Here is a 13355-nt window from a genome sequence, read left to right on the forward strand (position 1 = left end):
CGCACACACATTCACACACACACACACACATTCACACACACACACACACACACATTCACACACACGCACACACATTCACACACACACACACACATTCACACACACACACACACACACACACACACACACACACACACACACACACACACACACACACACACACACACACACACACACACACACACCTGTCGTTCCATCATAACCATATCCTCTCTCATATCATAATGCTTCATCAAGTTAACCATGCAGACATACAGTATAACTATACTCTAGTTCCTCCTCCAGTTATCAGATGAGAGATAACTTTCTACACTATGTGTGTTTGGGTTCAGACCTGTTTATTAGACCTGTTTACTGTTGCACAGCCATTAACTGGTTATTTCCTGGTTGTCCTACACTAGCACTCCTGACCTGGCCTATTTCACCCTGACACACTAGTACACATTCCCCACTCTGCTGTAGACATCGGGGCGAGATTGAGTGGTTGCTTTTGTTCTGTTTTCCTCTCGGTATCTGATTCCAGCAAACAGTCTATTGAGTCCGGGGTAACGTGTGTTAGCTTGCCCTAACAGGCACAGACACCAGTACGTGAGAATTATCAGTGAGGAGAACCGAGTCTCAGAGCATGAAATGCATTTCCAACAACACAAGGACAAACCCTGTGTTAGTTCACCTTTGAGCAGACAGAACTATGCAAGTGTGGACAATTATGAAATGATAAGGGCCCAAGCAATCAAGTGCCTATTGATTTCACTGCATGGTGGGTCAATAAGGATTTTCCACAGTGTAACAGGCAATTTACACCCTCCTCCTCATGTAGCTGTGTGTCTCTGATTTGAGAGTTTGCAATATGTCATGGTGCATTCCTATAGAGAGGGGGAGAGAGAGAAAGAGAGCGAGAGAGGGGGGGGGGGGGGGGGGGGGGTGCGTTGATTATATGACCGAGGTCAGTGGGTAGAAGATGACTGTTATTACCATGTTGTATTCAGAATGCACTAACCTGGATCTGATCGCCGTCCGTGCACTGATTTTTCCTGCAATGGAAAAAAACAGACACCATGATCAACTACTGTGACACACACACACACACACACACACATATACACACAATGAGTCATTTCATAGAATTACCAAAAAAGTTCACTCTCACTGCATTCTGGAACACAGGTTTGCTCAGACAGAGATTGAGATGTAAACCTAATGTTTCCTCTCCCTAACCTATTACATCCCTAACATACATACATATATACATATACACATACATGCATACATAAATTGTATATGTACATTGTGACATGCACACAGTGAGATGTATTCCAATGTAATAAAGCTGACCAGATACTGTAGCAAGCAAACAAACCAGCCATGATGAGAAAACGGGGCCTGCCTCCAGTTGGAACTCATACATATATTATGTGATAACTTTAATTCATATACGGTAATTTTACAGGCCCACACAAACCTCCCCACTGCTGTAGGGTAAATGGGTTAATAATAATAATAATATGCCATTTAGCAGACGCTTTTATCCAAAGCGACTTACAGTCATGCGTGCATACATTTTTTTTTGTGTATGGGTGGTCCCGGGGATTGAACCCACTACCTTGGCGTTACAAGCGCCGTGCTCTACCAGCTGAGCTACAGAGGACCACGTAAATACGTCATACTCTGTAGGGTTGCATTGCATCACCAGTAAATGCATTTCTATCTAACATTACATGCTAAATAACTGATTTATCTTGTTGCAGTGAGATGAATATGGAGGGACCGGTTGGGTAATGCTATGAATATGCCTGCTCTGCTGTGCAAACACACAATGAATATTTCATCCAATGCTATCTCTGCAAACAGACATAGCATGCATTGAGCCAATATGTATTTTTATGCATAATACATCATCAACTCCATCACCATTTATAACCTTCAGAATCACAGAATCACAATCTATCTTAGCCACCTTAAAAAAACATTCAAAATAGTTGCCAAAGTTGATACATTTCTTATCGTGCATTTTTTAAAACATGAAAAGGTATGAAAGAGGAAACGCAATGGAATGCAACACATGGGGGCTGCAGTTATATGCTAAGACCTGGCCTTCACAACTCTCCAATCATCTACAGAAGAATTCTCTATCTATCGGCTCACGCTAAAATAAGTAAAGTCAATTGGAGTTTCTTCGGCAATATCCACAGAGAGGGGAACGTCTTCAAAGGGTAAGAACAGAACAGAGCAGAACTTTGGAAGAGGGAAAGCAGACACAAACACACACACTGTCTTACCTGAGTTCTGAAGGAGCCTGGATCTGAAAGGAGTTTGAAAACAGGCATGGTGAGTGGGTTACAAGGGGAACGCATAACAGCCACACACACAATCACGATCACACACACAAACTGTTACGCAACACACACACACACACTCTCTCACACACACAGTGTTCCAGCGCTGCAGAAGCACTCTCTCATTAGTGAAGCAGAAAGCAACTCCCGGTCCTGTCTACTCTTTTTACTCATTGGTTTGTTGTGCTGTGCTGAAGGTACCTGACAGGAGTAAAGAGTCTGGAGTAAACCACTTCAGGGGGCAGGGCTGACGACTGTTCTGCTCTGAGAGTTTGTTCTCTGTTTGTTCATTGGCTCCCCTGGGACGGGCTACACCCCATCAACAAGTACCCCTCCCCCTCCCTCCTCCCGCTCCCTCTACAGCAGACAGCCAGGCAGCTCTGGAACAAACTTTGACCTGTTACACAAAGTAACGCTGAACAGGGCTGATAACGCAGAGCAGAGGGAGAGAGAGCCAACTGGGACCTGAGGTAAACAAGCCTCACCTGCAGAATACCCTGGAGACAGAGTACTGTAAACACATACCTCCACAGAACTGCAGCATAACGCTGTGTCGTAATGCACAGTGGTGTTACTTAGGCACAACGCTGTGTTCCAAGGCAGAGTATTCATTGTTGCAATGCACATTCCTGATTGTCCATGGATGTTGTGATTGTGTTCTATTGTTTTCCTGTAATACCTGCTATGTGTTGATGAGGTTACTATGTCTATTGATACTCAGCCAACATCAGCCATGCATTAATAACTGCTTAACAAGCAAGTTGGTAGTGAAATTATAGCTGCAACATAACATACTGCAACCAAGTACATTCTACTTACTAACACTGTAAAAGGGACTAACGTGTATCTCTAAATGGGAGAAATTAGGGAAACAATTGTGAGTTTCTCCAGCCCCCCATGGCATGACACTAATCTATTCAGGGAAGCTAGTGTTCAGGTGTGGCTGGTGACTGTGTTATTGCACTGCTGACCTGATTTCTTGTGAGTGATGCCAACACCAACAGGAGCAGGCACCTTGCTGCAATCTGCACACACACACACACACACACACACACACACACACACACACACATACACACATACACACACACATATACACACACACACACAGCCCACTGACACACTCACTGCAAGTCAGGGGAAGTCTGCAGGACCTGTTTGTCACGATGTGTGTATGTCATCATCAGTCTACTCTAATCACCCATTGTGTGTGTGTGTGTGTGTGTGTGTGTGTGTGTGTGTGTGTGTGTGTGTGTGTGTGTGTGTGTGTGTGTGTGTGTGTGTGTGTGTGTGTGTGTGTGTGTGTGTGCGCGTGTGCGTGTGTGTGTGCAGTGAACAGTTTAAAGGTATGTATGGTGAGTAAGCACAGCGAGCAGCTTGCTGCATCTAATGTTATTTGATTGGAGCTATATAAGTGTTCAGGTTTCATACTCTGACCAATCCCCATACACAGTGACTATGAGCTTTTCCGTATTGTAGGTTAATTATCAGCAGCTTTTCAATTTACTTTCAGGTATACACATTAACATGAAATATACATTTTAAGAGTATATACACTATGTATACAAAAGTATGTGGACACCCCTTCAAATGAGTGGATTTGGCTATTTCGTTGCTGACAGGTGTATAAAATGTAGCACACAGCCATGCAATCTCCATAGACAAACGTTGGCAGTAGAATGGCCTTACTGAAGAGCTCAGTGACTTTCAACGTGGCACCGTCATAGGATGCCACCTTTCCAAAAAGTCAGTTTGTCAAATTTCTGCCCTGCTGCCCCGGTCAACTGTAAGCACTGTTGTTATGAAGTGGAAACGTCTAGGAGCAACAATGGCTCAGCTGCGAAGTGTTAGGCCACACAAGCTCACAGAACGAGACCGTAGAGTCTGTCCTCGGTTTCAACACTCACTACCGAGTTCCAAACTGCCTCTGGAAGCAACATCAGCACAATAACTGTTCGTTGGGAGCACCATTAAATGGGTATCCATGGCGGAGCAACCGCACACAAGCCTAAGATAATCATGCGCAATGCCAAACTGTCACGCCCTGGCTCTGGGGACTCTAGTATGTTGAGCCAGGGTGTGAGTTTTCATTTGTTTTCGTTCTAGTTTAGTATTTCTATGTTGGCCAGTGTGGTTCTCAATCAGAGGCAACAGGTATCAGCTGTTGCTTGTTGTCTCTGATTGGGAACCATACTTAAGCAGCCAGTTTTCCCACAGTGTTTGTGGGATCTTGTTCCTGTATAGGTTTGTGTTTTGGCACCATTGGACGTCACGTTATCGTTTGTTGTTTTTGTTCGTGTTATCATTCAAGTTAATAAAATATGTTCACCTTCCACGCTGCGCCTTGGTCCTCTGTACCCGACGATCATGACAGAAGATCCCACCAACACTGGACCAAGCAGCGTGTCCAGGAGCCAGCGCCAGAGGTATCGCTAAAGGACATCAACCTCGACTGGGCTTGGCCCACAGGGAGGAGAGACCCCCAGAATTTTTTTAGGGTGGGGCTCACGCCGTGGACGACGGGGCAGCAGGAGGCCGCGATAGAGCGGTCCAGCGGGTTTGCAGAGGAGGCCGCCAGGTTAAGGGGGCCACTGGTCACAGAGGAGAGGGAAAGTGTAGAGGCACGGCGAGAGGTACTGGGGTGTGTTACCAGTCCGGTCCGGCCCGTTCCTGATCCCTGCGTAGGGCCAGTGGTGTGTGTCCCCAGTACGGTCCGGCCTGTTCCTGTTCCTCGCATCGAGCCTGTGGTGCGCGTCGTCAGCCCGGCCCGGCCTGTTCCTGCTCCCCGCACCAAGCCTATGGTGCGCATCGTCAGCCCGGTTCGGCCCGCTCCTGCTCCCCGCACCAAGTCAGTGGTGCGCTTCGTCAGCCCGGTCCGACCCGCTCCTGCTCCCCGCACCAAGTCAGTGGTGCGCTTCGTCAGCCCGGTCCGGCCCGCTCCTGCTCCCCGCACCAGGTCAGTGGTGCGCTTCGTCAGCCCGGTCCGGCCCGCACCTGCTCCCCGCACCAAGTCAGGGGTGCGTTTCGTCAGCCCGGCTCGGCCCGTTCCTGCTCCCCACACCAAGCCAGTGGTGTGCGTCGTCAGTCCGGCACAGCCCGTGCCTGTTCCACCGGTGCCTGGTTCGGCACGGGTCAGCTGCTTCACGCCGGAGCTAGAGCAATCCGCTCCACCAGTGTGCAGTCCAGCTCCGGTCAGCAGGGCCAGACCGGACCAGGGGTACTTTGGGGGGTTAGAGAGGGAGTGGGGATCATGCCCGGAGCCGGATCCGCCGCCAAGGCGGAGTGCCCACCCGGTCCCTCCCCTGTGGTGTTTGGTTGGCGCGGTCGGAGTCCGCGCCTTTGGGGGGGGGTACTGTCACGCCCTGGCTCTGGGGACTCTAGTATGTTGAGCCAGGGTGTGAGTTTTCATTTGTTTTCGTTCTAGTTTAGTATTTCTATGTTGGCCAGTGTGGTTCTCAATCAGAGGCAACGGGTATCAGCTGTTGCTTGTTGTCTCTGATTGGGAACCATACTTAAGCAGCCAGTTTTCCCACAGTGTTTGTGGGATCTTGTTCCTGTATAGGTTTGTGTTTTGGCACCGTTGGACGTCACGTTATCGTTTGTTGTTTTTGTTCGTGTTATCATTCAAGTTAATAAAATATGTTCACCTTCCACGCTGCGCCTTGGTCCTCTGTACCCGACGATCGTGACACAAACGTCAGATGGAGTGGAGTAAAGCTCGCCACCATTGGACTCTGGAGCAGTGGAAACGCGTTCTCTGGAGTGACGAATCACGCTTCACCATCTGGCAGTCCGACGGATGAATCTGGGTTTGGTGGATGCCAGGAGAACGCTACCTGCCTGAATGCATAGTGCCAACTCTAAAGTTTGGTGGAGGAGGAATAATGGTCTGGGGTTGTTTTTCATGGTTCGGGCTATTCCCCTTAGTTCCAGTGAAGGGAAATCTTAACGCTACAGCATACAATGACATTCTAGATGATTCTGTGCTTCCATCTTTGTGGCAACAGTTTGGGGAAGGCCCTTTCCTGTTTCAGCATGACAATGCCCCCGTGCACAAAGCGAGGTCCATACAGAAATTGTTTTTCGAGATCGGTGCGGAAGAACTTGACTTTGCTGCACAGAGCCCTGACCTCAACCCCATCGAACACCTTTGGGATGAATTGGAACGTTGACTGCGAGCCAGGCCTAATCGCCCAACATCAGTGTCCGACCTCACTAATGCTCTTGTGGCATTGTTCCAACATCTAGTGGAAAGCCTTCCCAGAAGAGTGGAGGCTGTTATAGCAGCAAAGGGGGGACCAACTCCATATTAATGCCCATGATTTTGGAATGAGATGTTCGACGAGCGGTTGTCCACATAGTGTATGTACTGTACCACTTGTACTGTAGTGCTTTCTTGCGTCTGTGTTTTGAGGGGGGTTCTCACCTGTTTTTCCACAGCCGCCAAACCTCCCCAGACATTCCTTATGGGCTCCAACACCACACTTGGAGCACAGGTACCCCTGGTTAAAGATGCCCCTGGGAGAGAGAAGAGAGGGACAACCAGTGTTACACAGTGTGGTATGTCTGTGTGTGTGTGTGGTGTGGTGTGTGTAGTTTGTGTGTGTGTGTTTGGTGTGTGTGTGTGTGTGTTTGTGTCTCTGTGTGTGTGTGTGTGTGTCTGTTTGTGTGTGTGTGTGTGTGTGTGTGTGTGTATCTGTTTGTGTGTGCGTGTGTGTGTGTGTGTGCGTGTGCTTTGTGTGTGTGTGTGTGTGTGTGTGTGTGTGTGTGTGTGTGTGTGTAGGATAAATATATGGAGTAAAGAAAGAGGAGAAGGAAGAGTCTTTAAAAGGTGTGACTTGGTGCCATTCCAACTTCCCTGTCTCGTGTTCAACCATCCGTCGTCGCCTCTCCTCGCCTCTCCTCTCCTCCCTACCTGCGGCTGTATTTTCTTTTACATAACCGCTCCAGAACCTCCTGCTGATTACAATTATGTAAAGCCTGGCAGCCCCAGTCTGACTAACTCTCCTGGTGAACCACACACACTAGGGTTAGGGTTGAGCCAGGGTGTGGACATCCCTGAAAACTAAGGTATGTGTTAGGGTTGTGGGTGAGGGTTAGGGTTGAACCCAGATGTGGACATGAAGCTTGAGTTAGGGTTAGGGTTGTGGGTGAGGATAGGGTTATGTTTGAGCCGGGTTGTGGACATGACGCTAGGGTTAGGGTTAGGGTTGTGGGTGAGGGTTAGGGTTGAGTCGGGTTGTGGACATGAAGCTAGGGTTAGGGTTATGGGTGAGGGTTAGGGTTGAGCCAGTTTGTGGACATGAAGCTAGGGTTAGGGTTAGGGTTGTGGGTGATGCTAGGGTTAGGGTTGAGCCGGGTTGTGTACATGACGCTAGGATTAGGGTTAGGGTTGTGGGTGAGGGTTAGGGTTGAGCCGGGTTGTGGACATGAAGCTAGGGTTAGGGTTAGAATTGTGGGTGAGGGTTAGGGTTGAGCCGGGTTGTGGATATGAAGCTAGGGTTAGGGTTAGGGTTGTGGGTGAGGGTTGAGCCGGGTTGTGGACATGAAGCTAGGGATAGGGTTAGGGTTAGGGTCATGGGTTAGGGTTAGGGTTGTGGACATGAAGCTAGGGTTAGGGTTAGGGTTACACACAGACGTTGTAATCACACACACAAACACATACACACAGATGCACTGCACATACAGTATGGAAACATTTGTATGAACACAAATGCTCAGTCAGCTCACACTCTTGTTTCTCTCCTTCTCACCTAGTATATTTGTCCTCTTGCATGTTCAAATATATTTTCTCCCTGTCTGTCATCCACCCAGAATGGCCGGTTATGGGCCATTTAGGGTCTTCTGCTGGGTCTTCTTCACATCATGCGCCCCCGGCCATGAAGTGATCCATATATCACCACCCATTGTTTATAGACACAGGTTCAGGGTTGTCAGTCAAACATCTGTCGATGTGCCCTTGAGCAAGGCACTTAACCCTAATTGCTCCTGTAAGTCGCTCTGGATAAGAGCGTCTACTAAATGACTAAAATGTAAATGTAAAATAACATGTATTGTGTGTGTGTGTGTGCGCATGTGTGTGTGTGACCCCGTACCTTAGCAGCATGTGACAGGAGCTACAGGATGTGATTCTGTCGAAGGTGTGCATCTTGAACTCATGGAAGTTACTGGTGCCGTTCTCTGGACGTATGTTGGATCTACAGGACATGGAAAGAAAATATATGAAGAACCAAGATTAGAAAAGACAAGTGCAATCGTACGTTGGCAGTTTCACATTGTGACGTTAAGGTAACTGCAGTCATCTATACTAGTAGCAAATCTCGGTTCCCATTGGAACTTGACTGTAGCTCTACAGTCTACATACAGACTACACGGTAGTTTGATACAAGTTCAGCACAGTTTCTGTTTTATTTCCATAAGTTGTTACATTCACACATTGCCCATAGTACCACCTGACGTCAGGGGCCTTAACCTCATTTTAGACAATTATAAAAATTAAGAAAACTGGTAGCAACCCGAGACAGACTTCCTGATTCTTCCCACATGAAATACAGTCAGTACTTACTATAGAATTCTATAGTAAAATGTAATATACTGTAGAATACTACACTACACACTGTAGTATCCCTCGATCATGTGTAGAATGTTGTAATACACTGTAGAATACTACAGTCGTGGTCAAAAGTTTTGAGAATGACACAAGTATTGGTCTTCACAAAGTTTGCTGCTTCAGTGTTTTTAGATATTTTTGTCAGATGTTACTATGGTATACTGAAGTATAATTACAAGCATTCCATAAGCGTCAAAGGCTTTTATTGACAATTACATTAAGTTTATGCAAAGAGTCAATATTTGCAGTGTTGCCCCTTCTTTTTCAAGACCTCTGCAATCTGCCCTGGCATGCCCATTCTTGCATAATCAATGCTTGGAGTTTTGTGGGTTTTTGTTTGTCCACCCGCCTCTTGAGGATTGACCACAAGTTCTCAATGGGATTAAGTTCTGGGGAGTTTCCTGGCCATGGACCCAAAATGTCGATGTTTTGTTCGCCGAGCCACTTAGTTATCACTTTTGCCTTATGGCAAGGTGCTCCATCATGCTGGAAAAGGCATTGTTCGTCACCAAACTGTTCTTGGATGGTTGAGAGAGGTTGCTCTCGGAGGATGTGTTGGTACCATTCTTTATTCATGGCTGTGTTCTTAGGCAAAATTGTGAGTGAGCCCACTCCGTTGGCTGAGAAGCAACCCCACACATGAATGGTCTCAGGATGCTTTACTGTTGGCATGACACAGGACTGATGGTAGCGCTCACCTTGTCTTCTCCGGACAAGCTTTTTTCCCCAAACAATCAGAAAGGGGATTCATCAGAGAAAATAACTTTACCCCAGTCCTCAGCAGTCCAATCCCTGTACCTTTTGCACAATATCAGTCTGTCCCTGATGTTTTTCCTGGAGAGAAGTGGCTTCCTTGCTGCCCTTCTTGACACCAGGCCATCCTCCAAAAGTCTTTGCCTCACTGTGCGTGCAGATGTACTCACACCTGCCTGCTGCCATTCCTGAGCAAGCTCTGCGCTGGTGGTGCCCTGATCCCGCAGCTGAATCAACTTTAGGAGATGGTCCTGGCGCTTGCTGCACTTTCTTGGGCGCCCTGAAGCCTTTTTCACAACAATTTAACCTCTCTCCTTGAAGTTCTTGATGATCCAATAAATGGTTGATTTAGGTGCAATCTTACTAGCAGCAATATCCTTGCCTGTGAAGCCCTTTTTGTGCAAAGCAATGATGACGGCACGTGTTTCCTTGCAGGTAACCATGGTTAACACAGGAAGAACAATGATTTCAAGCACCACCCTCCTTTTAAAGCTTCCAGTCTGTTATTCTAACTCAATCAGCATGACAGAGTGATCTCCAGCCTTGTCCTTGTCAACACTCTCACCTGTGTTAACGACAGAATCACTGACATGATGTCAGCTGGTCCTTTTGTGGCAGGGTTGAAATGCAGTGGAAATGTTTTTTGGGGATATAGTTCATTTTCATGGCAAAGAGGGACTTTGCAATTAATTGCAATTCATCTGATCACTCTTCATAACATTCTGGAGTATATGCAAATTACCATCATAACAACAGAGGCAGCAGACTTTGTGAAAATTAATATTTGTGTAATTCTCAAAACTTTTGACCACGACTGTATAGTAAATACACCAGTAATGTTCACAAAAACACTACACTGCTTTTAACTATAGTAAATACTATACTATTTAATTTGCATATACCTTGCCCATTCCCCTCCCCATATCACATTTTGTGCCACCCATAAGTGAGAAACCTACAGTGAGGGAAAAAAGTATTTGATCCCCTGCTGATTTTGTACGTTTGCCCACTGACAAAGACATGATCAGTCTATAATTTTAATGGTAGGTTTATTTGAACAGTGAGAGACAGAATAACAACAAAAAAATCCAGAAAAACGCATGTCAAAAATGTTATAAATTGATTTGCATTTTAATGAGGGAAATAAGTATTTGACCCCTCTGCAAAACATGACTTAGTACTTGGTGGCAAAACCCTTGTTGGCAATCACAGAGGTCAGACGTTTCTTGTAGTTGGCCACCAGGTTTGCACACATCTCACACTCCTCTTTGCAGATCTTCTCCAAGTCATTAAGGTTTCGAGACTGACGTTTGGCAACTCGAACCTTCAGCTCCCTCCACAGCTCACTCCAGGACCTTAATGTGCCTCTTCTTGAGCCACTCCTTTGTTGCCTTGGCCGTGTGTTTTGGGTCATTGTCATGCTGGAATATCCATCCACGACCCATTTTCAATGCCCTGGCTGAGGGAAGGAGGTTCTCACCCAAGATTTGACGGTACATGGCCCCGTCCATCGTCCCTTTGATGCGGTGAAGTTGTCCTGTCCCCTTAGCAGAAAAACACCTTGTGTCTCTCACTGTTCATATAAACCTACCATTAAAATTATAGACTGATCATTTCTTTGTCAGTAGGCAAACGTACAAAATCAGCAGGGGATCAAATACTTTTTTCCCTCACTGTACATGTCAAGTACAGACCATATATTGTGTTCTGTACAGTTTATAGAGAAGAGCAGAAGCTCTGTACTATTCGTTCAAACCCCAGTCCTACCTACCTACAGGTTATGGAACATTAGTTTTTTTGTATTTCTCCAGTAGGTTTCCTGAAGGAAAAAGCCTCCACTTCTATGTCAAAGATAATAAAACTAAAACACTATAGTAAATACTACAGTATCCTACAGTCAGCAAAAACATAATTACTACAGTATATACTACTGTTTTCTTTTACTACAGCATTTATACTATAGTTAACTGTAAATACTAAAGTATACTACAGCAAAAACTACAGTGAATACTACAGTTAAGTCTGCAAAAACACTGCAATGAGTACTATAGTATTTATACCATAGTATACTATAGTATTTTTTCATGTGGGTTAGGTCAAGTACTCCAGAGTTAGTTTGAGTACAGTGCCATTATATTAGCAGTTTAAATGTGTCTCCTCCTCCTCACTGCGCTGAGCTGAACTGAGCTGCAGCGCGTGACAAAACAACCGTACTAGGATCAGTCAATAGTCTCTACAGGGAGCCAAGTGACTCAGTGCCAAAGAAACTGAAGGAGCGTCTCTCTCTCTCTTTGTCTCTTGCTCTCTAACTCTTCTGCCTCTCTATTTCACAGTATCTCTCACACTCTCTGTCGCTCTCTCTCGCCTCTCAATTCAAATTCAATCAAAAAAAATGTTTTGTCATTTAGCAGACACTCTTATCCAGAGCGACTTACAGTTAGTGAGTGCATACATTAAAAATATATATATATCATACTGGCCCCCCGTGGGAATCGAACCCACAACCCTGGCATTGCAAACACCATGCTTTACCAACTGAGCTACATCCCTGCCGGCCATTCCCTCCCATACCCTGGACGATGCTGGGCCAATTGTGCACCACCCCATGGGTCTCCCGGTCACAGCCAGCTATGACAGAGCCTGGATTCGAACCAGGATCTCTAGTGGCACAGCTAGCACTGCAATGCCACTCATTTCAAATGGCATATTATGTATATATACAGTGTTGTAACAATGGCAAATAGTTAAAGTACAAATGGGAAAATAAATAAACATAAATATGGGTTGTATTTACAATGGTGTTTGTTCTTCACTGGTTGCCCTTTTCTTGTGGCAACAGGTTACAAATATTGCTGCTGTGATGGCACACTGTGGTTTTTCACCCAGTAGATAAGGGAGTTTATCAAATGTGGGTTTGTTTTAGAATTCTTTGTGGATCTCTGTAATCTGAGGGAAATATGTGTCTCTAATATGGTCATACATTTGGCAGGAGGTTAGGAAGTGCAGCTCAGTTTCCACCTCATTTTGTGGGCAGTGTGCACATAGCCTGTCTTCTCTTGAGAGCCAGGTCTGCCTACGGCGGCCTTTCTCAATAGCAAGGCTATGCTCACTGAGTCTGTACATAGTCAAAGTTTTTCTTAAGTTTGGGTCAGTCACAGTGGTCAGGTATTCTGCCACTGTGTACTCTCTGTTTAGGGGCAAATAGCATTCTAGTTTGCTCTGTTTTTTTGTTATTTCTTTCCAATGTGTCAAGTAATTCTCTTTTTGTTTTCTCATGATTTGGTTGGGTCTAATTGCGCTGTTGTTGTTGTCCTGGTCTGTTTGTGTTTGTGAACAGAGCCCTAGGACCAGCTTACTTAGGGGACTCTTCTCCAAGTTCATCTCTCTGTAGGTGATGGCTTTGTTATGGAAGGTTTGGGAATCGCTTCCTTTTAAGTGGTTATAGAATTTAACAGCTCTTTTCTGGATTTTGATAATTAGCGGGTATCGGCATAGTTCTGCTCTGCATGGATTATTTGGTGTTTTTCATTGTACACAGAGGATATTTTTGCAGAATTCTGCATGCAGAATCTCAATTTGGTGTTTGTCCCATTTTGTGAATTATTGGTTGGTGAGCAGACCCCAGACCTCACAACCATAAAGTGCAATGGGTTCTA

The 13355-nt window shown here is 45.9% G+C and overlaps 1 protein-coding gene across 1 annotated transcript in view; it reads right to left on the minus strand.

Moving 5' to 3' along the window:
* Positions 1–196: 196 nt before the first annotated feature.
* Positions 197–13355, minus strand: part of LOC311115015 (guanine nucleotide exchange factor VAV3-like) — a gene marked incomplete at its 5' end in the record, with an annotated part of 36031 nt that continues 22872 nt past the window's right edge. The window contains 5 exons of the mRNA XM_084190232.1: positions 197–866; positions 1001–1034; positions 2280–2302; positions 6763–6854; positions 8432–8533. Coding sequence (XP_084046358.1) covers positions 799–866; positions 1001–1034; positions 2280–2302; positions 6763–6854; positions 8432–8533 — 319 coding nt within the window. The remainder of the gene's footprint in view (positions 867–1000; positions 1035–2279; positions 2303–6762; positions 6855–8431; positions 8534–13355) is intronic.

Source organism: Coregonus lavaretus (assembly GCF_964263955.1).
Source record: "Coregonus lavaretus genome assembly, contig: HAP1_SCAFFOLD_5630, whole genome shotgun sequence".
Lineage (NCBI taxonomy): Eukaryota > Metazoa > Chordata > Actinopteri > Salmoniformes > Salmonidae > Coregonus > Coregonus lavaretus.